This window comes from Trichosurus vulpecula, chromosome 1 (assembly GCF_011100635.1).
Source record: "Trichosurus vulpecula isolate mTriVul1 chromosome 1, mTriVul1.pri, whole genome shotgun sequence".
In the NCBI taxonomy this organism is placed as follows: domain Eukaryota; kingdom Metazoa; phylum Chordata; class Mammalia; order Diprotodontia; family Phalangeridae; genus Trichosurus; species Trichosurus vulpecula.
The window spans coordinates 229550772-229576006 of record NC_050573.1 but is presented as its reverse complement, the minus strand read 5'-3'; the positions used below and the strand labels follow the sequence as shown (position 1 = coordinate 229576006).

Sequence of the window (25235 nt, the reverse complement as noted above, 5' to 3'; positions counted from 1 at the left end):
AAACTGGCAGCTCCACCTTCAACTCACCAGCCTTGATGGAGTTCTGACTGTATAACTAAACAATATTTTACCTTCTTGCCAAGTGAAGAGACGTGGCAGCCAGGACAACATCAATTTAAAATATAAACAAGTGTGTAAATGTTTTGGAAAAAAACAATCAAAGGTTATGAGAAGTATTGCCTCGTAACACAGCCAGAAACAATGGAGGAAAAAATGTGTTTTGAAGAAAGCTTGACTCTAAAGGACAGATGAGAAAATTCCTCTCGTCCCTTCTTTCTAGAGGTGGGAAGATGTGGGGTGGAACATTGCATATACTATCAGACTCATTTGATATGGGTTTTGTTGAATTCTTGTTTTCTCCCTTTCTTTTTCTTTTTCCTGGTTTTTTTTCCTAACATGGTATGGCTTCCTTAAATAGAGGATGGGAAAGGCATATAATCAGAAATGAAGGTGATGTAAAAACAAAAGATATCCATAAAAACTTAATTTTTAAAAAACACCATATTAAAAAGTTTGGTAAAAGATACAACTAAATAAGCAGAGTCCTCCGAAGGACATGTAACTATGAAACTAGAAAGAGAACAACAAATAGAAAATGGGTAGGCTCTGCAAAGAATTTTATAATGAACTATTTTATACCATGACAGATAGTCCAGAAGACCTGGCAGGCATATCTGGAGGGGCACTCTAGATGGGAGAGGGGTGCCGATTGGGTAAAGTTGGAGTGCACAGGAGTGAGAGACCAGACAGCTGGGGATGGAGGAGGATCAGTTCTTTGGTAATTTGAGTATTCCATTTACAATGATAAGGAAAGTAAGAGGGTCTGAGAGTTTGCTGACCTTGGGAAAATTAGTCCAGGAAATGGGAACCATCACATTTGGACACTAAGATCATATTCCCAGGTATTCTTATAAAGGAAGTAGAAATAGCACTGAAGAGAACAAAGTTGGGGAAAACAAGTGATGTATATCTAGTATGTATAGAAGTAACACAGTTTTAAGAGTACTGAGAGATCACTTCTCAAGGTATCTAAAAGAAGAAAAGATACCAAAAGTGTGACTAAAAGCCTGGGACTTTTTGTTGTTATGAAAATAAGGCAACTGAAAGAATGACTGAATGAATGAATAAAAAAATCATGTATTAAGTATTGATTATAAGTCAAACATTTTGCTAAGCAATGGGGATGAAAATAGAAAAAGTGAGACAGTTTGTGCCTCAAGAAGGTTGCATTTTAATAGGAAGAACAGCAATAATTAAGTCCATTTGCATACTTTGCTATCAAAATGAAATATTTATGATGATAATCTACACACACACACACACACACACACACACACACACACACACCCCTTGATAAGAAGGAAACCAGTTTTTCCAAAGAGTATCCGTGGCAGATTTTATCTTTACTATCATACAGTTAATTCAAGGGTTAGAGAATACAGGGTCTACCATGCTTATTGTTGCCTATAAAGAAATCATTTGATGCAGTAGAACAAAATACACCTTTATAGCTCTCTTTTTAAAAAGTTACACCATTCATATGCCATGTTACTCAGAATCTCTTCAAAGATTTAACAAGAGATAACTTTGTCAGATGACCATCTGCTGATCATTAATATTAAATGAGGTATAAACAGGGACAGATGTAGCCAAAGGTGTTTTGCCTATTATCTTAGAGAACAGCCAATATAGAATCCAAGTGAAAAAGGAAGTCCATATAGCTGGTGAGATCTTTCAAATACTTAGGTTTATTTATAACATTGTACTGATTGGATCGAGTCCCTTTACAAATCCTTATAAATGAAATCCATGATCACTATATAGAGTTTGATATGACTATCCTTAAAGGAAAAAACAAGTAGATGAAGAATACCTATTATCCAGACAGGGATTTGCCATTGAATAGACAGCCTGTACAACTGCATGTATCTTGGATAGACATTGAAGTTGGACAGTGAGCTGCACCCAAAATTAAACACGCAAAGGACAGTAGGCTTGGAATGCCTTTAGAAATTAAAGAGTTCAAACAAGAATGGAAGGCTAGATGTTTTCTCCAATTCTCAAGACTTCTTAAACCTCTCCAGAACAGGAATTGTACACCAGAGATAAAGTAGTTTCAGTTGTCTCCACAGTGTAGGACACCAAGAACCCAAATGAGGTAAAAACCTGATGAACTAACAGTAATGAAGGCCAGTGTTCCCTAACCTTAAACAAACACTCAGCATCCCCTCCCATACTCTCTACCACACTCTTGGCAGCAAGGCTGCACAACTAGACCCATGGGCTTGCAACAGAATTCAACTCCAGATCCCCAGGCCCTCCCACCTCTCCCAGTTCTGAAATTTGCTGAAGCTACACTATCTGGCATGGTAGCTGTGCCACAACACAGCTTTGCAGGAGAGTGGAGGAACAGAGGGAATGAAACAGGATGCATGCCTGTGCATGTAACAGAGCTCAACTCTCCACCAAAATCCCCCTCTCTTCCCAGTTCTGCAGAAATCCAATCTCCAGATGGCAGAAATTTGTTCAGGCTGCAACAAGTATGGTAGCACTCTCTGCCACTGGGCCAGAGAACTGAGGAATAGAGGGAACAGAGAGGGGCAGGATACCAGTGAGGTGGGGGCTGTGTGATATTCCACTGAGCCTGAGGAAAAGAGTCCAGAATTTAGCTGGGGCCACTTCTGTCCCCGCCTAAAAGTCACTTGAAGCAAAGACTAAGATTGAACTATGAATTGCCCAACATGGGAGGAAGGAAGATGAGACCCTGAGCTCCAGCCACCAAGGAAACTGCCATGACAGGATATGGGAGAGGAGAAAGGGAGAGTCAGAAATTGAGCAATAGGGGAAGATAAGGGGAAAAATACTGAAATCACTAAAGATCGTAAGAAGAATAAATTTCAAAGACCTTGAACGTAACCAGATAAACAAAGAAAACATTAAGAGCAAAAGGAAATATGACCTCCAGATATAGTAAAAGAGTTCAGGAATCTATAAATACTACAAAACAAAGGGAAATGATTCAACACCTGATGAGGCCCTGGGATCCTTTCTCAATGAGATTAATAGTAACTAAAAAGAGAGCAACATAAGTCATACAGGAAAAACTAAATCTATGAAAAATGCCTTTCTGGCCAAACTAGGCCGTTTTCTTAGATTGCCATGCCAATCCATTGAGATAGTATATCAGATCACTCATTTAACACATACGTTGAATGTGGATAAGGAATTGATTTCAGAAATGGAGAAGGGAAAAGTGATGGGACTTGATTGCATTTAACTGTCTGTTCAATGCTGTGTATTTTGGAAAGAGCATGGCATCATGAGCTGCTGACACAATTAGTTGACTCGGTGGATAAAATACTCAGCCTGGAGTCAGGAAGACCTAAGTTCAAATTTGGTCCCAAAAACTTAGTACCTGTGTGATTTGGAGCAAGTCACTTCCTGCCTCAGTTTCCTCATCTGTAAAATGGAGATAACAGCACCTCTCAGAGTTTTTTTTTAAAAAGGGCAGTTCTCCTTCCAAATTACTTCCAAAAATACATCAGGTATCTGGGAATCAATCTACTAAAGCACGGAAAAGATTTGTATAGATTCAATTACAAAATACTCCTTAAAGAAATAAAGAACAACTTAAATAGCTGGAGAAATATTCAGTGCCCATGGCTGGGCTGGGCTAAAATAATAAAATGACAATAGTACCAAATTTAATTTGCACTTTAATGCTATACTAATCAAATTGTCAAAAGGATTCCTTACAGAATTTGATAGAATAATAACAATTACTTTGGAAAAAGAAAAGATTTAGAATATCAAGGAAAATGATGAAAAGAGATAGAGACAAATGAAGAATAGCACTTCTATGCCTTAAACTATATTATAAAGCAATAGTCATCAAAAACCATCTGGTACTGATTAAATAAGTAGATTTATGAAATAGACTAGACAAGGCAGAATCAGAAACAATGGAACTCAGTAATGCAATTTTTTTAAAAAAAAAGATGGAAAATTTAAATTAGGAAAGAACTCCCTATTACAAAAGATAAAATGTGTGTGTGTGTGTGTGTGTGTGTATCACTACTACATGAATCTAATGGAATATTGCCATCTTATAAGAAATGAATACAGAGAAGAATGGAAAAGACGTACTTGACCTGATGCAGAGTGAAGTAAGCAGAACCAAGAAAACAACATATACAACTACAATAATGTAGATGGAAAGAACAACTACACATAAAAGAAAAATCAAAAGTGAATGTTGCAAAATTGTAAAGAACAAATATGGCTTGAAAGAAGAGATATGAGAGGGTCCTTCCAACCCACCTCTTCCAGGAGATTATAGGACTGTGGGTGTTGCACATTGCACATGTGTTTTGGACTTTTCCAGTGTATTTATTGGTTTACTGATTTTTTTCGTTTCCCTTTTTTTTGCCTTTAAAAATACTATTTACTCTAAGGGGTGGCTCCCTAGGAGGAACAGGATAAAGGAAAGGAATGCTGGTGAAAGCTATAGTAAAGTAAAAAACAAAAGACATCTATGAAAATTTTTTTATAAAACAAATAGAAATTTCAGTTATTTTAGGAACCCCAAACTTCTCCTTTAAACAAAGGTCTGTCTTTTTAATATCAATATTCTGGTGTTTTATGTTTGAGAGTAACCAAATACTACACTCTTCTAAGAATTGAAGATCATCCGAAAGGCAATGGAGAGATTCATGAACATGAACAGGCTACTGCAATATATGAAAATGAAAATCCAGAAATTATAAAGAAGTGATGTAAAGGTTGTAATTAAATAAATATATGTTTTTTTAAATGGGCAGCACTTGGTGAATGGCTGAACAAATTATGGCATGTGGATATAATAAAATACTGTTGCACTAGGAGAAATGACCAAAAAAAGAAACCTAGGAAGACTTGTGTAAACTCATATAGAGTGAATATAGCAGAATAAGGAGAAGAGTTTATACAAAAACATTGTAAAGGAAAACACCTTTGAAAAACTTAGGAACTATGGTCAATAATTCCTAACCAAGTCTACAGGGGAACCAGTGATGAAGCATGCCACCTGTATCAAAGTATCAAAGATAAGCAAGTCATCTTTGAAAGTTACATGTTGAATTTATTATATACTTTAAAAAGAAGAGCAAAATGTACTTGATAGAGTTGTAGTATCATATATAATTCTTTTTTTCTGTTATGTTAATGGAAATGCTAATTTTATTTAGTGTTAAGTTCAAAGTAAAATAACTGCTTTTTTTTTAATTTGGAAAGATGATCCATCCAAAGAGAATCCATGGCAAGAATGAGAGATAACAAATTTTTAGCCTTTAGTGTTTCATTGGTATCTTTGTCATGATGAGTCAAGAAGGAAATTCCACAGCACACCGGTTGTACCTCACTATAGAAAACTTTTGAGAGAAAGAGGCCAAGAGTTACATAGCATTGCCAAGCATTGATGAGTTGTTATCTGCATTATCAGATTATCCACATCCATGAGATAACAGATCCATTGGATTATTGGAATGTCCATCTGGAGCTTATCATATTTGACTTAAAAGGCTAATCTAAACTTTTCTCCTTCCAGATTTGTTATAGTTTTCATAGTAATTCTTATTGAATATTGATAGGAAGTCCTTCCACTAGTAGCTTGTGTGGGTTTATCAAGAACCTAACTGCTGTGTTCTCTTGATTCACTCCTTTGCTTACCAAATGTGTTCTACCTTTCTGTGTTTCTTTTAACCAGAACTATATAGTTTTGAAGTCTGTTTTATAACTTAGTTTGAAATGTCAATGCTAGCCTGTTTCGTTTCTTTTTTTTTATTATGTCCATTGAGATGTTCTAGACTTTTTATTCCGACAAATTAATTTTGTGGTTATCTTATCTAATACTGTAAAGTAACTCCTTGTGTGTCTGGCATTGCATTAAACCTGTAAACTAATTTGAGTAGTATCATCTCTTTAAATATAATGGTATGATGCAACTATGAAAAATGAATGACTCTCTAATTTTTTGTCTTTTATTTCTGTAAAGATCATTTTGTAATTGCATAGGTCTTACATGTGTCTTGGTAGGTTTAAACAATATTTTGTGCTTTATGTAGCAATCTTGAAATGTGTTTCTTTCTATCTTTTACTTCTAGGTTTATTAGTAACATTTAGAAAATTTTTCAGTTATTTAGGTGCATTTTATATTATGATACTTTAATGAAGCTATTGCTTTATTTTTTTCCCTGAATCTCAGTTTCTCTAATTTATTATGTTATCTGAAAATCTTTTTGTCAATCTTTCTTCCCTTCTTTTTTTTCCGTCTAATTGCTGTAGTGAGCATTTCTAGTGTTGTATCAAGCAACAGTGGAGATAATAGGACCCTTTGCTTTACCCCCAGTATTGTTGAGAAAGCTTGTTGTGTTACTCTGTTACAAATAAGGCTGCCTTTTAGTTTTAGACAAAAACCCACCAACCTCACTCAACTGAAACTGCTTTCCCCAAAGTTAACAGAGATCTCTAACTGCTAATTTTTTCAAATCATTCCTCATCCTGTTTGACCTGTCTGCAGCATCTGAAGTTGCTGACTTTCTTCTCCAGTATAATTTCTCCTTTCTTTCTGTTTTCCTGACTGTTCTCTTGGTTCTTTTCTTCCCTTTCTCACTTTTGCTTCTCAGTCTCTTTTGCTGAGGGCAATCTCCTTGTTAACGTGTCATGACAAAGATACCAATGAAAGAATAAGGGCTAAAAATTTGTTCTCTCTCACTCTTGCCATGGATCCTCCATATCATATCCCCTAAACTGTGGGTGTTCCCCAAGGCTCTTTCCTGTGCCCTCTTCTCTCCTCATACCTTCTCAATAACCTCATCACCTCAAACAGGTTTAGTATTTCAATGCAGATGACTCCTGATCTGTATATCTAGATATAGTTATTCTCCTAGTCTTTACCAACTGCCTATTAGAAATTTTAAACTTTTTTTTTTGTTTTGCATTGAGGGACCATTGTCCTTCCAGTCACTGAGGTTTGCAGCTTCAGTGTCATCTTTGATTCCTCACTCTCACCCCACATATCCAGTCAGTTGCTAAATCTTGTTTCTGCCTTCTCAACATCCCTTGTATCCATCTCTTTCTCACCACTCTCATAGTTCTTACTAGTGCAGTGTACCATCACCTCCTGCCAGAACTATTGCAGTAGCATTCTGTTTGGTCTTCCTGCCTCAATTCTCTCTCCCCTCCATTCCTTTCTCCACACAACTGCCAAAGTGACTTCCCCAAAGTACAGATCTAACCATGTGACTCCTTTGCTCAGTAATCTCCAATAATTTTCCTTTACTATGGATCAAGTAGAAGTTTGTTTGTTTGCCATTTTAAAGCCCTTCACAAACTGACCCCAACCTAACTTTCCAGCTTTATTGAAAATTGCCTTTCAGAAACACATAGCACTACCTCTTCCAGTTCTGTGCATTTGCATACACTGTCCACTATGAAGGGAATCTCCTTTCAACTCACCTTCATCTCTTAGAATATCTAGATTTAATATCTAGACCAGCTTAAGTATACCTTCTGCATTAACCCTAACTCCTGATTCTCCCGCCCCAGCTGTTGGTGCCTTCTCTTCAAAATTGTCTTGTACTTACTTGTGTACATGTTGCCCCCTCCGGTTTGACTCTATGAGGGTGTGAGTTAGGGTGTGACAGCTAAGTTTCTGTAATTTATGTTGCTTAGAACCAATCCAATCCCAGTCCTCCCACCATATATCACTTTAAGGGCCATATGTGAATCACTGGTTTTGCCTTTTTCCTTTTCTTTTTCCATTTCATAGTTGACCCTAAGAAGTTGTATGGTGTGTTTTGCTTCTGGTTATCACCCCAATACTTCTACTTTCCCTTTTTAAAATCAGTCTTGTTGGGGGTGAAGCCACGATGGTGGCTAGAAAGCAGGGACTTGCATGAGCTCCCTGCCAGGTACCTCCAAAAACCTATAAAAATGGCTCTGAATAAATTCTAGAACTGCAGAACCCACAAAATAGCAGAGGGAAGCAGGGCTCCAGCCCAGGACAGCCTGGATGGTCGCTGGATGAGGTGTATTGCTTCCAGCCCCAGGCCCACCTGGTGGGAGGAATTAAGTAGTGGATCAGAGCAGGAGTGCAGAGCCTGCTTAAGATCTGAGTCAGGTCCAGGTTGGTGGTCCTTGGGGGAGGAGGAGTGCTGGTGTGGCAGAGCTGGCTGTATAGAAATAGCTCTGCAAACAACAGCGCATCCCCTCAAGCTTGGAACAAAGTACTCTTTACAAGCGGTCATACTCCCATGAAAAACTCAAGGGTCAAGTAAGTTGGCTGGGAACGTGGCCAGGCAGCGAAAACGCACTCAGATTCAGTCTCAGACTTTGGAATCTTTCTTTGGTGACAAAGAAGACCAAAACATACAGCCAGAAGAAGTCCACAAAGTCAAAGAGCCTGCATCAAAAGCCTCCAAGAAAAACATGAACTGGTCTCAGGCCATAGAAGAGCTCAAAAAGGATTTGGAAAAGAAAGAGAAGTAGAGGAAAAATTGGGAAGAAAAATGAGAATGATGCAAGAAAACCGTGAAAAATAAGTCAATGACTTGCTAAAGGAGACCCAAAAAAAAATGAAGAAAACAACACCTTAAAAAATAGACTAACTCAAATGGCAAAAGAACTTCAAAAAGCCAATGAGGAGAAGAATGCCTTAAAAGGCAGAATTACCCAAATGGAAAAGGAGGTCTAAAAGACTACTGAAGAAAATACTATCTTAAAAATTAGATTGGAGTAAGTGGAAGCTAGTGACTTTATGAGAAATCAAGATATTATAAAACAGGACCAAAAGAATGAAAAAATGGAAGACAATGTGAAATCTCTCATTGGTAAAACCACTGACCTGGAAAATAGATCCAGGAGAGATAATTTAAAAATTATTGAACTGCCTGAAAGTCATGATCAAAAAAAGAGCCTAGATATCATCTTCCAAGAAATTATTAAGGAGAACTGCCGTGATATTCTAGAGACAGAGGGTAAAATAGAAATTGAAAGAATCCACAGATCGCCTCCTCAAAAAGATCCCAAAAAGACAACTCCTAGGAGACACAGCTGTGATCTGAACCCAGCTCTTCTCATTCTATATCTGGTGCCCTTCACATTGATCCAGTTATAATTAACTAAGTTATGTAAGCCTCCTTACTGATAGTGACAAGTAATATATTAGAGTATGATAAAGGAAAAAATAAATTTAACAATGTTTCAACAATCCGGCTAGCAGCTGCTGTGAGGTTGTGTAAAGCCAACAACAACCAGCTCAAGTAACGCTGCAAGCCCAGCTCCTTTTCATCTGCTTTACTTAGGAGAGCAACATTAAGGTGTTAACAATCTTACTTTAATCCAGCATACAAATATCATTTACTTAGTTCAGGGGAAAAAACCAGCACCCTGAATTACAGACCAAATACAATTTGTGGTCATCAACATCTGAGTCTTCTTCCAGGGAGCTCATCACAGTGGCTGGCCCAGAGTCGTGTGCCACTCCTGCTGTGGCTGAGAGCTAACTTCTGTACTTATGTATCCTGTTCAGGCCAGACCTCATCCAGGCTGGGTGTGGAAAAGTTCCCCACCCCCAATATCACATCAGATACAAATCAGTGACTCCCAATTGTCTCAGTGCTGAGAAATGCAAAAACATTCCACTTTATCTGCCCCATTGAAACAAAGGCCAGAATCATTAAAGGTCAACAGCAAAAAATCCCACCTTAATTACTATTACAAACAATTAATACTTTAAACATAAATTTATTGAATTGCCCTGTAAAACAGAAGAGGTTGACAAAATAGATAATAATATGACAGGAAAAAACAGGTTTCTTACAGGAAGCAAACTTAAAACAGGAAGACATTTTCAGATTTTAAAATTACTATTTGGAATAAAACTTATTATGTATTAGTTCACTTCAGAAAATCAGGAGCTATAGTTAAGATATTACACAATGTTAAATTCAAATCAGAAGTCACTGAGAGAGAAACATGGAAACTTTATCATTCCTAACAGTTTACACGGAAAATAGATCAATAAACACATGCAATTAAATTTTTAAAGGAAAATTTAAACAAGTTGCCAAAAAGATTACGGACAGAATAACATTAAAAGAAAGTGCCTTCACCATCACACTGAGTACAGCAGGGCAGATAAAGAAAAATACGAATTCACAGGCTTGCATAGAACACTGGAAAAAAATAGATTTGAAAGCCATATGAGAACTGAAAATATTAGGGAATTTCCTTATTTAAATATTCTTCAAGCATTTATAAAAATTGATCACATTCTAAGGCACAAACAAAATATAAATGAAGACAGGAAAATTGTTTTGGCCAAAAACCTCACCAATATGTATAGAGCCTCTCCAAATTTAACTGGTCTATTCCTTAAACCTCTTTTATCACCAGGACCATGTTTAAACCCTTTCCTGCTTACTAAGAACTTCTGTAGCTTTTGTTCCACTCATGAGGCCTCAGAGAACACAAGGTCATTTCCATTCCATAGTAAGGCACTGGAATGGAAATTTTATGGAGGATGTCATATTTTTATACTCTCAGAATATGCCCTATAGGCTTGCATGCACAGATTTTCAAAAGACTTTCTGGTTCCCTTCCAGTAGGGAAATAGAAAACTGATTATGCCATTTTTAGAAGCAAGAAAAGCTAATAATTTCTGCCGACTATAGATATAGGGGAGGGCAGCTATGTAGCACAGTGGTTGGAATGCTGGGCCTAGAGTCAGGAAGATTCATCTTCCTGAGTTCGAATCTGACCTCAGACACTTACTAGTCAGGTGACCATGGGCAAGTCACTTAACCCTATTTGCCTTAGTTTTCTAATCTGCAAAAAATGAGCTGGAAAAGGAAATGGCAAATCCCTCCAATATCTTTGCCAAGAAAACCCCAAATGGGATCACAAAGAGTTTGACGCAGCTGAAAACAACTGAAGAACAACATAGACACATGGAAATGTAGTCGTGAGGTCAGGGACACGTGGTTTTAAGGCCCACCATTGATAACACATTACCTGTTACTTAACCACATGAGATATTTGTAAAATACTGCTTAGCATAGTACCTTACACATAGTCAGCAGTTTATAAATGTTTATTCCTTTCCCCACTTAACCTTTCAACTGTAAACTGCAGACTCGTTACTGAAGGTGTTTCCCACCAGAAGCTCCCTACATTGATAAAATTAAGGTGTGGACACCCCTGTGCTGTCTCCCCCAAAAAATACATGCCTGGAATTATAGGCTATGTGCGATTAAAAAGCTGTTTGTCACTTTTCTTTCTCTTCTGTCTTTCTTCTCTACATACAATTAGCAAGTGTCTGAGACTGGATTTGAACTCAGGTCTTTCTAATTCCATTATGCAAATTGAGATATTACAGGCCTGAGTCTTTCCAGTTAATATTTTTTCCTGAATGACTAGATGTTTATGGTTCAGTAGCAGTAATGGTTCCACTTAAAGAAACTTGTTAAGACCCTGAGATAGATATTTCAGCCATATGCAGTTAGATCATGTATGTCATCTATAAGTAAATTATTTTACATATGTCAATTTATTAGAATTTTTTGAATAATCTATCAATCTAGTTTTATAAGATGATGATCCATAGTTTAATGATCCTTTTTTTTTTCCTGTTTTCCCTAATAATCCTGGGTCAACCACATGAAAACATTTCATTGTTGAATTCATTGTGAATCTTCTAATCCGTTTAATTTTTTAAAATATTTTAGCTATAATTCATCTGTAAATCCTGTTTGTATTGATTCTAAAATTTAAACAATGGAAAACACTAGTTAATGTTCATCTGTGTCACAGCTATCATGAAGTCAGGAATTGATACCTTACTTTTATTGCCTTTAGCACCTAATACAGTGCTCTGCTCTGCACATAATAGGTGCTTAATAAATGAGGGTTGAATTCAATTACATTTATAGAATTTAAAGAATTTAAATTGCTTAATGTTGCAGATTGTCAAGCTACTTCTTCGACATGGTGGAAATGCATTTCAAGCCAACAAACATGGGGCACGACCAGTGGATGTAGCAGAGACGGAAGAATTAGAACTACTTCTGAAAAGAGAAGTGCCTCTGTCCGATGACGATGAGAGCTTTACAGGTTAGTTCCACAAGAATGCATGTTAGATCATCTCATTGGCTGGATGTTTAAGGTAGCATTATGGATTAGTTCATGACCCATAAAATTTGTTGACCTTGTTTGAGTAATGTTAGCAAATAATTCCCCTAATTAGCTTAATGTGCACTTTTTCTCAATGTGTATAAGTTGTTGAAGTATATCTGTAGTATAGTATAGGTCTTATCACTTCTCTCCCAAAGAAGATAGCTGCACTTTCCTTCTTCCAAACCAAATTCACAAATACAGTTTGGGGGATACATGGCTAGAAAAATAGTTCTTGTGAAGAAGGCATAAGAATTCTAATGGACTATGAGCTAAGTTCAAAATGAATGAGTGGTATGACATGACAGCAAAAGAAGCTAATAGCATTTTAGGCAGAATTGATAGAAGTGTGGTGTACCCAGTAAGGAAAGTGATATTCCCATGGAAATCTTCCCTAGTCAGACTACATTTGAAGTAGTGGATCCAGTTCTAGGTTGCCACATTTTATATGAGACATTTACAAGCTGGAGCACATTTAGAGAAGTGTGAACACAGTGTGTAAAAACTCAAAACCATTCCGTTCAAAGATCTGTTAAGGAAGTGAGAATGTTTAACATGGAAAAGAAAAGGTTTACAGGAATCTCTGATTCTGTCTTCAAGTAGTCAAAAGGTTATTTCATGAAAAAAGGTTAGAATTATTCTCTTTGTCGCTCAGGAACCCAGGGAGTAAAAGTACAAAGCAAACTTTTACTCAAGAAAAAATTTCCTAACAATTAAGAGAGGCAGACAGTAGATATAGCGTTAGCTTGAAGTTAGAAAGACCTACGTTCAAATTCCATTTCTGACAGTAGCTATATGATCATAGACAAGTTATTTAACTCCTCTAAGCTTCCTTTTCCTCATCTGAGTAATGATGAGTTCAGACTAGGTACTGTTTCTGAGGTCCTGGCTCCAGATTGAAAACTCTTTGAATTAAAACTTCAAAAATGGAAGCGAATACAGACTTAATGTGAGTTTATTGTCACCAGAGGTGTTTAAATAGTTAGATGAGGACTTTTCAAGGATGAGTCATTAGTTGGGTATTGGTTGGACTAGATGACCTCTGAGATACTTTCCAACTACTAGGACTCTGTAATTCATCTTCCTACTTACAAAGAGGTAACTTGCAAAAGTTCTATTGCCTCCTCAGACTCCTTCACCCCCTCCTAGCCTCTTCTTATCCCCCGGGGAAAGCTCCTAATAGGGACCCACAGGATGGCCTTGGGGAATTCTCTTCCTCCTCTTCCCCACACACTTTCATTCCTCTCTGGAAGATCTTACATATCTTGTACTTCTAAACCTGGGCCTGTCTGCCTTTCCTCTTACTTTCACTGCTCACAGTTAAGCTAATATTCCCTAAGGTAATCTTTCTCAAATATACAGATTATTTTTTATAAGTTGGCTATTTTCAGTGATGCTCCAAATGGTGGGTAGCTTCCCAAGCCAGCCCACAAAAGTTTATTTATCCATAATGTTCCTGACATTTTTAATGACATAGTGGCAAGAGAACTGGGGCACTTCCATGAAACTACACATGGGCCCTGCTGAAGGACAAGAACCTTTCTAGATAACACAGAAACTTCTTAAGGACGTGCTTGGTAGCTAGGCGTTGTTCTATTTCCTGGGGTGGGGGTGGGGAGCTCCTCCTCTCCCTTTGCTGGAAATCCAAGGGAAAGAGAACACCAAATGCATCCCAGGGGAGGTGGAGCATTTCCTCCTCAGCTCTTATATGGAATTTGCATTTAAGTACTTACTGTGTTTCAGATGTGGAACTAAAGTCTTGTCAGATAAATAGAAGAGATTGTACCTTCTCTCAAAGAGCTTAAGTTCTCTTTGGGGAAACAACACCTATAGGAATTAAGCGCCTATATGTAAAAGGCATGGTGGTCCCTAGGGTCCTCCTTCATCTTACCAGCAAGATTATAGTTGGTGACTCCCTCTAATGGAGGGAGTGTGAGTGTCCATATCTGTCCCCAATACAACAGCCTCTACAGTTGGGAGAGAGAGATCCTAGTGGGATCTGGACAGATGGGGTCAGACTAGGGTCATTGGGAGAAGAGATCCAACACCATTCTAAACAGCTCTACCCTCTGGTACTTTTAAAGAACCCATGATGGTTATCTGCGGTTTTACATATACCATAGTGTGGGCACGTCTTCCTGTATGAATCACTAGTCATCTTTGATGTAACCTTCCCAGTAACAGGAATCACCAATAAAGAGGAATTATGTCCCCTCAAAATGGCACATACTCTTCAAGCAAAGGGCCAGAATACAAGTGCAGCTCCATGGGAGGTACCCAGGGCTAGTCTGCTACATTAATAGTACTATTTCGATTATACTTAAACACCATATATAGCATTGTTTCTAGAGAAAAATGAATTCTTGGTTTTGGCTCAGCAACCCTGGAACACATTTCCATAATTTATCAGCTTCTCTGGTCATAGGATCTGAGGTACTGGCAAGTCTTTCTGTTTTTGTACATTTTTGTTTTTGAAAGCAGCGTATATCTGAGAGTAGGTAAGGTTGGGGGAAAGCGGTGGCAGGGAAAAAGATTTCTGGGCAGCAATAATTTAATATATAATTAATTTATAATAATTCTCATATATAAGAGAAGATATACTACCTTAGCATAAGAAGAGGGATCTGTAGATCAATCCCTCCCTGAATATTGTGAATTAGGACCCAACTTCATTTCACCTTACAGGAAACAAGGATAAAGATTCTAGACTCTACTTCCCTACAACTTATCCCAGTTTGTGTGTCAGTCATGAATTAAGTGTTTATAAGTAGACAGTTTATATAAATGCTTTATCTGGCTTTACATGCCAGGTCTAATGCTTCTTCAGAGTGCATAAGTTGTTTTTTTTTTTAATTTTGTTTTTTTTTTAAGTATGTAAGTTTCAAATTAAGTATTACTAAACAGAATGCTTTTCCCTTAAATGAAAAATTTCATAGATCCTACTCTGACTCATTTATTCACAAGGCCTCCATTATTTGTTTTAATTCATAGATCCTACTCTGACTCATTTATTCACAAGGCCTCCATTATTTGTTTTAATTTTCCAGACATCTCAGAATAAGGATAAAATTTGCTGAGGATTTTGAAACCTTTGTTATTGTGGTTGTTCAGTTGTTTTTCAACTCTTTATGACTGCGTTTGGGCTTTTCTTGGCAGAGACATTGGAATGGTTTGCCATTTCCTTCTCCAGCTCATTTTACAGATGAGAAAACTGAGACAAACAGGGTTAAGTGACTTACCCAGGTTCACAGTACTAGTAAGTATTTGAGGTCAGATCTGAACTCAGAAAGATGAGTCTTCTTGACTCCAGGTCTGGTACTCTATCTACTGTAAGCCCTTTGAAACCTACAGTTAAGTCTAAGTAAATAAATCAACCTTTACAAATGCAAGATGCTAGAGACATGGCTAGAACGCACTTCATTTGAAAACGATCTGGAGCCAATAGTCTACTTAGTAGACTTACAAGCCAGTATAATTCTCAGTGTGATATCATCATCAAGAAAACAAAACTATAACAACTTATATGGTCTCTGGCTGCATTAATAGTGGCAGAGTGTCCAGAAGGAAGAAGGAAATAATTTTACTGTACTTAACTCTATCCTGGTCAAACCACATCTTGAGTTTTGTTTTCTTCTGGGTTCCCTATTTTAGGAAGGACTTTGATAAATCAGAAAACACTCAAACAAAGACAGTTAGGGTGGTAAATGGCCTTAAGAACAAGACATCTGGGATTCATTAAAGAATAGGAATTATTTATCCTGGAAAAAGAGAAAACTTATGCAGAACGTAATAGCTGTCATGTGGAAGAAAAACATTAGAGTAATTAGAATGTAAGCTCCTTAAAAACAGGGATCGTTTTTGCCTTTGAATCCCCAGCCCTTAGAACAGAGCCTGGCAGAGATCACATTATAAATCCTTGTTGACTGACTTCTTTTTGGCCCCCCAGGACAGAACTAGGAGAAATGGGGGGAATTGCACAGAAGCAGATTTTGGACTTAGTGTAAAGAAAATCTTCCAGTTAGAACTATGCAAAAGTAGAATGAGCTGCCTCTGGAAGTGTAAAGTCAAGTCCGGATGAATATTTGTTGAGAATGATGTAGAGATGATCTTCATACTTTTATTGTTTGGATTAAATTATCTGTGAGGTTTCTTCCAGTTCTGAAATTGTATGATGATTCTTTGATATGTCTCCTTCCCAATCTTGGCTTTATTTAAGCTGCTCGTAGTTTGTTTTTTTTTTTTGTAATTGTTGAATTTTTAAAAAGCCTTTGAAAACCATGTAATTTTTAATAGAGTAATAATTAAAAAATTTTTGCTTGGGTATTTTGTGACAGCCTCGTACCTTTTTTCTAAAGAGTTCAGAGTATTATTCATTCAACCACTCAAACGCCATCTCCTAAACTACTATTCTGTGTAAAACAATGTGGTTTGGAGAGATAGAAAATTAAGACACTCCTTACCTTAATGGGGCTTACAGTCTAGTCAGGAGAAATGTGATATACACAAATATGCAGCATTTTGAAATGATCATATGAAAACTGTGATATAGAATAGACATAAAAAAGAACATGAAAGATAAAAAAAGATCATTTCCCATTAGGGAAAAGAAACTATGATCCTATGATAGTCAGGTTTTATTCTTTAAAACATGCTTGTTGGAAATTAAATCTTTTAAATTTTATGTTGCTGGTTTTTTGGTTTGTTTTTGCAGAGGGGAAGGCAGGGCAATTAGGGTTAAGTGACTTGCCCAAGGTCACACAGCTAGTAAATGTGTCAGGTGTCTGAGGCCGGATTGAACTCGGGTCCTCCTGACTCCAGGGCTGGTGCTCTATCCGCTGTGCCACCTAGCTTCCCCAAGTCATTTAAATTTTAAAATAGAATCATAAATATTTTCCTTCTCATTATAAGAAAAAAATTACAATCAAGAAAGGATTTTTTTTTCTGTAAACATGTTATGCTAATAGTAATGATAGTAGGAAAGGGCAAAGGGATTACTGGGATTCTTTGAGTCACATATTAAGATGAAAAGGAACAAAGAGAGAAAAAAGGAAATAGCAATTTGATAGAAATAGGCAATATTTTGAGAGATTCCCAAATTTAAGCATTGTCTTCCTGGCCAATTCCCTTAAAGACTGCTGGGTAATAGTTGGTTTTAGGAAGACCTGAGTTGAAATACTACTTCAGATACTTACTAGTCACATGACTCTGGGCAAGTCACTTAACCTCTGTCAGTCTCAGTTTCCTTCTCTGTAAAATGAGAAAAGTAATAGCAAAGGATCAAATGAGATACTATATCTGCAGCACTTTGAAAATTCCAAAGCTCAACATAAATCATAGCTTTTGTTAATAAAACAAATATGAAAATGTAGTTCTAGATATAGCCCATCTTGACTATTGGGACATAGTCCCTAACTTCAGCCAATAGCTGAAGAAAATACAAAGCGCATAGACAGTAGGATAGACGTAATTTATTCCTCTTTCTAACTTCTCTGCTTTTGTTGCCATTCTTCCAGCTACTCATGTTTGCAACCTTGGAATCATCCCCGACTCTTCCCTTTCACCTCTAAATCCAGTTAGTTTCTGAGTCTTGCCTACCTATAGATATCTCTTCTCCCATTCTTCCCCTTCTTTCATTTGACTTGGCCAGCACTCTAATCCAAACTTTCATCACCTCTTATGTGGACTTTTTTGAGAGAAAAGGAACAAGGTCTCCCTATCTTACTGATGTTGAAAGTGCCATGGCTGCTCCCTGGCATGATCCTACCACTTATTAGCACAGAAGCCTTGACAGGTTCTGTTTCTGACCTGGGCTAATTCACCACATGCTAAGAAGCCTTGGGCCCTCTTTTCTCAGGGAATCCTCACACTGGTGCCAGACTTGGTTCTGACAGTTGATGGGCTTATCCCTACAGCCGCTCAGAATTCCCGGACTCCCCAGTAGCAGGGTTATAGTCATGCATCACCATACCCAGAAGTTTGCCAGGATTTTAGCAAAACATTTGATCACATTTTTTTTCTGCTATTCTTTTGAAAAAGGTGGGGACGTATGTGCTAAGTAATGGTATAACTAGATGGATTTAGAACTAGTTAAAAGGCAGGGCTTAAAGCGTGCTCAGTAATGATTTGACGTCGGTCAATGTAGAATGGCATCTCTAGTAGTAAGTATGACACAAGATAAGATATGATGGAGACAAAAAGAGGATCAGAAAAGTAGACTGGGAAAATTTGAGAAAGGAAAGGGGCCTTTCAACTGGAGATACTGGAGAAGGCTTCATCGAAGAAGTAGAGCAGGTAAGAGAATAGATAAGATTTAACATTTTCCACACTGATTTGGTTATGGAAAACATTGCTTAAACTGTGTTGATAGATTCAGTAATGAGATATGTATTTTTTCAGGATAAAGAGGGAGCAAAATATTTGGGAGGAAAATAGGTAAAATTAAAATATCTTCACACTAAAGGTTTGTCATTTATTAAGTATATTTATGTGTTTTTGATATTCAGTTAATGTTAGAGGGAAGAGAGCCTGCAGAAATTGGATTGCATCAAAGTAGATTAAGCAAAACCAATCACAGGGACAAAGTACTGCCTTAAAAGAGGAAGGAGAACAAAAAACTACTAGAAAAACAAATGAAGTAACTCTTATAACTTTAAGTGTGGATATATTGATCAATCTAATAACATAAAAGAATGACATTGAATAAGAAAGCAAAACTCAGACATTGTCTACTACTCAGAAAGTGTTTCGTGAGAAAATTTCTGTTAGTGATAGTATTTCTTTAAAATACTAAAATACCATTAATATTATTAAGTATAAATAGTGACACATTAATGGTATAAGACTTTGTTGTTCCTCTCTCAGACTTGAACGAACATAACAGGAAGATAAAAGAGAAAATATAGAATTGAACAAATTATTGGAAAAATTCAAGCTAAACAACTTGTGGCAACCTTAAAAATGGAACCACTAAACAGGATTTGAGAGAATGGGAAAAAAGAATAAGTCACACCACTTTGACTAATATCCCAGCAGAATTTTCTCCTTTTAATGGAAAAAGAATGGGGTGGTTAGTAGATTTATTTATCTGATAGTTGAACATATTCAGTTAAATCACAAGATCATTGATTTATGCTACTTTTTTTATTTTCAAACTATGTTGAAAGCTATTTTTCACTCATTATCTCTAGTCTAGAATCTATCCAGGAAATATGAACTCTCTTCCTCACTGCCTCAGCACCAAGTCACTGACAAAAATTTCATAGACATAGTACCACATTAGAATGTCAGGATATTTGACTGTCTCTAATTAGCAGTGTGACTTTAAGCTAGTAATTTTTCTGCTTGTTTTGTTATTTGTATATTAAGAATAATAACAATGCTGCCCCAACTTATCTTACAAGCTTGTTATGGGGATGAAATGAAATTATGTATATATATATATATATATATATATATATATATATATATATATATATATACACACACATATATATGTGTGTATATATATATATATATACACACATATATATGTGTGTGTGTGTGTGTGTGTGTGTATAGAACCATGAATTAAACTATTTACAAAAGATGTTTAACCTAAATTAATCTTTCTTATAAATTTACCCTACTAGACATTATACCTTCAAAATTTTTTTCATATTGTTATCACTTAACATCTCCCACAAAAAAGACATTCTGAAGCATCATTCTCACAGAATATTAATGTATCCCATTGTGTTATATATTATCAAAGAAGATAACTTGAAAATCATTTCATACATTTTAATTTCCATTTGGTTAATATATTCTGCCTGAATATTAGAAAAATGATTAGATGGGATTCAAAAATAAAAGATTTTACTAGATTTTCATCATGCTCAAAGGAATAAAATTAAATCCCTGCCTTTAGTACACAAGTAATCTTTTTTTAGCCCCATTTTTTCTATCACATGCACTTACCAACAGTATATTTTATTTAGTTTGTATACATGACATTTGAAGCTATGTGGGATTCTGCTGTGACATTCAAATTATAAAAATTATATTTTAGCCAACCTATAATTATCTATAATAATGAAGAACAAGGATAGCATAGATCACTAAAATTCATTCATAACCCCCAAGCTTTATTTTAAAAGGTAGTTTCAAATTCTTCCTCATTGAAACTTCACCTGGAGAAAAAAATTTTTGATTTTATTTCTTCTTATTTCTCTTGTCTTCCCTATGGTATAAGCATTAATAAATAGTTTTCTGGTTTTTTTATTTAATGGACCCCAAAATGGGACATAGGAAGAAAAAGAATGAATGGTTTGAAAAATCCTAAAGTAGAATCTTATGTTTGTATCCTGAGTACATAGGATAGTTCCTTATATGTGGCAGTCATCTTAATGTTTGTTGAATTGAATTGTTTAATCTCTGAGTAATTGAGAGTTAGTTACATTTTCTTTCTCAGACAAAAATATATTAGGTGTGTTGGTAGTTCAGACTTGGCATCTGATGTTAGTATGTTAATTATAAGCAGAAGGAAGGAGGCATTATCATAAGATTTCTTAAAGTAGCTCTTGAAACAAAAGAAGCATTAAAAAAGCACAAGAAAAGGTACTATGTGTACACATATACATGCATTTATAGACATATGGTTATAATGTGTTTTAGAGCAGCAGTATTAAACTCAAATAGAAACAGGGCCACCAATCCATACACAAGGATCCCTACAGGCCACATATTCACTTGGTTTTTAAATTATCGGTGTTTTATTGTATTTTTATTTATTTTGTTAAATATTTCACAGTTATATTTTAACTTGGTTCAGGCTGCACTTGCAAGTGTTGAGGTCCGTCTTTTTGACTCTTCTATTCTAGAGTGTCCAAATTTCAACAGAGGGGAGGGATTTATCACCACTGAAAAATTGAATCTTGAGAATCTTAAGGGTTCTTTGTTAATAATGATTACTCTAAAAATTTCTCTGTATATTTACGTTGATTTGTGAATATTAAAATGTTTTTGAAAGTACCAGCACACTACTATGGCCAAGGAACTTTAAAGGTTTAAAAAGCTCATGAGGATTATCACTATCATCATCCAATATTGTACTAGAAAATACTAGCTATAACTATAAGACAAGAAAAAGAAATTGAAGAAATAAGAATAGATAATGAAGAAACAAACTAACACTTTTTACAGATAATATGATGCTAGATAGGGCAGCAAGATGGCATGGTGGGTAGAGAGCCAGGCCTGCAGTTAGGAAGAACTGAGTTCAGCTTTAGTGTCAGACATTAGCTATACGATCCTGGGCAAATCACTTAACCCTGTTTGCCTCTGTTTCCTCATCTGTAATATGAACTGGAGAAGGAAATGGCAAACCTCTCCTGGTATCTTTGCCAAGAAAACTCCAAATGGATCATGAAGAGTCAGACACAAGTGAAAAGATTGAACAGCAACAATGATGGTGGTAGACTTAGAAAATCCTAGAGGATCAACTAAAAAATTAGTTGAACTTTAGCAGAGTTGAAGAATATAAAATAAGCCCTCACGAATCATCAGTACTGCAATATAATACCAGCAAAACCCAGCAGGAAGAGATAGAAAGTGAAATTCCATTTAAAATAACTGCAGACACTATAAAATACTTGAAAGTCTGCCTGCTAAGACATGTCCATGAACTATATGAACAAAACACTTTTCACACAAATAAAGACAGATCTGAACAATTGGAGAAATATTAATTGTTCATGGGTAGGCTGAGCCAATAATAAAAATGAAAATTTTACCTAAATTAATTTACTTATTCAGTGTCATACCAATCAAACTACCAAAGAATTATTTTATAGAACTAGAAAAAATAATAACAAAATTCATCTGGAAAACAAAAGGTCAAGTATATCAGCAGAATCAGTTAAAAAAAAACAATGTGAAGGAAGGCAGCCTAACAGTACTGTATTTCAAACTGTATTACAAAGTGATAACTATTGAAACAGTCTGGTAGTGGCTAAGAAATAGAGTGGTTGATTGGTGGAATAAATTAGGTACACAGTATATAAAGGTAAGTAACAAGGGCTTTGCAACTGAGCCAAATTTATAAAAAATCAGAGCCATTCCCCAATTGATAGATGGTCAAAAAATATGAACAGGCAGTTTTTAGAAAAAGAAATCAAAGCTATCAGTAGTCACATGAAAAAATGCTTTAAAATCACTAATAATTAGAGAAATGCAAATTTAAAAAACTGAGATACTATCTCACACCTATCAGATTGGCTAACATGACAGACCCAGCACTCTACTAGGCCATCCAGCTGTCCATATATGTGAGCTATTCTTTATCCATATGTATATATTTCATAACCTTCATTGGGTGCTTGTAAAACTTGAATGAAATAGTATCCAGGAAATTTCAGTCCAAACCATTTGACTGAAGTGGAAGAACGTACTTAAAAGGATTAAATCAAATCATCAAATATTTATTAAGTGCCTGCTATGTTCCAAGCACTGTCCAAGCACCCAAAGAATGGCAGAAAAAAAAATAGTTCCTATTCTTACAGAGCTGACAGTCTTAATGGACCCAATAACATGCCAACAACTATGTACAAATAAAATGCAGACAGAATAAATTGGAGATGGTCAACAGAAGGAAGGAAGGCACTAGTTTAGCATTAAGAGCTTTAAGGAAATGTAAGAGTTTAGCTGGGACTCAAATTCTGGTTTATTATTCCCTAAAGTTATTAGTAACTTGCCCCAAATACATAGGAAAAAATAAAATTAAGCTAAGGGGAAAAGGCCATCCGTACTGTGCCTCAGATGTCATGGTATAATAGTGATATGTAGACATAGAATCATCTTCAATTTGCTATATGTCTAACTAGGTATGTGCAACCTATTAGGTCTTCATGCCACTAGAGACCATTCTCAGTGCTCCTATTGGTTGCCATAAAATGTCTCAAACTACAAAATCATCTCTCTTTTCCCCTTACTCCACCCTACTCAAAATTTCTTTCATTGTTCTAAATGTTCACTAGGTTGTAGGAAATACAGTTCATGCTAAGTTGTGAATCACCAATGGAAATCACTTTAACCTGAAGATAGTCTTTTTTCATCTAAATGAATCTTGACTCATTAGAAGAGGGGAATTTCTTTCTTTTTTTTTAGTTATATAGTTATAGTCATACCTTTACTGCACCATCAGTTCCCTACCAGGCAAGAAGTAGGGTGGCACTCAGGAGTGTATTTTGGTTCCTGGCTAAGCTAATTGAAAATTCAGAAAGGAAAAGGGAACTCAGCAATATAAAATCAGCATACCCAACTTTTCCTAAGTGCTGATGAGGTATTCCCTCCTCATTATTAATTCCATACCATCCAAGCTAGAGGATCTTTTAGAAATCTTTTTTCCTTTCTTCACATTTAGAGCCTGAAAGCTATGGCCTGCAATGTATCACCACCCCATAAGCAAAACCCAAAAGTTTGAGAATTTACTTCAATATATGTATATTGACTTATTCAGAATTACATAAATATACTGCGCTAATAATTATGACCGTTATAAAGCACAAAATTTGAAGTAAAAAGGGATGAGAGGAAGATTAAATATTTTGAAATTATTATTTTATTAATGATACAAAACCTTTTTGTTTTCACTAAAAATATTAGTAATAATATTTTAGTGAGTGATGTGATTGAATATGCTTCACTATTTTTTAAAATGTTGATTTGACACTTGGTGATAAAATAATTCAAAGAACTGTCTGTAAGTTCAGTTTATATCAACACTTGGTTTTAATGTTTCTCATAGCCTGAAAAGATATTTCACAAGGCTATGTAGTTCTAGATTGCAGTACCTGAGGTCCATGAACTTGGATGTTTGTGTATATGTGTACACATATATATGCATATATATGTAAATATACATATATATAAATATATACATATATACATATAAACATACATATATATAAATATATTGATAACTATGTTTCACTAAGTGATTTCCTTTGTAATCTTATGTATTTTATGCATTTAAAAGCATTCTGAGAGGAGAGTCATAAGTTGCGTCAAACTATACCCAAGAAGTCTGTGACACAAGCAAGGTTAAGAACCTACAGTAAAAGGAGTGCATCCATGACTGTACTAACTAAATCCCGATGTCTATTTCGCAATCTCATCCATCAGTTTTGCAGAATTTTTTGTTGGAATTCAGCTAATTAATCCCCATCTTCCCTGATATCAATCACTTGTTCTCCCAAACTAATCAGGGTTTCATTTTTATATTATTAATAAGTAAAACTATTCCTTTAGATTGTTTAATGGATCAGAATATTTATCATTTTCAACAAACAAGGGAATAAGAAAGTAAATATCCGGAAAAAGAGCAATGTCAGATGTGGCAAGAGGGGTCATGAAGGATAAAGATTGAGAAAATTTGACCATTGAGATCTTTGGTAATTTTGAAGAGAGAACATTTAGGTGAGTAAGGCATCAAAGATAAAAAAGAGAAACTGGGAGCCTATTAGAATAGTGGTACCCTCAACAGAAAGTGGGAATTTTAGAAAAGGGGTGTTCTTAGAGGGAAAGATAACTTAATAAAATCTGTAATACATATCCTAACCTATCCATTTCTACTTAACAAAATGCATGAGGGAAACGGGCTTTTAAAAATTACAACCACTGACCTAGAGTATAGAGCCAGGGCCAGCCAAACACTGCATATGATCTGGGAAAGGAAGAGTGTTAGTTGTGGGATGGGAAGGAAGATTGAGTAGAACAGAGACCTGGACCGAAGAGGAGATTCCCTTATACTTCAGTGTGTTAAAGGTAGAATACCTCTTCCTTTTAAACTAGGGATTCAGAACCTTATTTTATCTAGTATTGCCATTTGCCCTCTACTCTTTGAGTTCTCAACTCAAGTTTAAGACTAATTGGAGATGGGGTAGTCACTGTAACATTAGTACCTTGATAAAGAACAATGGTATTTTCCCCAAAATATCTCTTATTGTTGACAAAGCTCAAAAAATTATTTTAAAAAAAAGTTTCTCGTT

The 25235-nt window shown here is 35.9% G+C and overlaps 1 protein-coding gene across 1 annotated transcript in view; it reads left to right on the top strand.

Annotated features, from left to right (window-relative positions):
- The window catches only part of ANKRD12 (ankyrin repeat domain 12), a 207261-nt gene that overhangs the window by 150021 nt on the left and 32005 nt on the right, over positions 1–25235 (top strand). The window contains exon 9 of the mRNA XM_036735930.1: positions 12003–12150. Coding sequence (XP_036591825.1) covers positions 12003–12150 — 148 coding nt within the window. The remainder of the gene's footprint in view (positions 1–12002; positions 12151–25235) is intronic.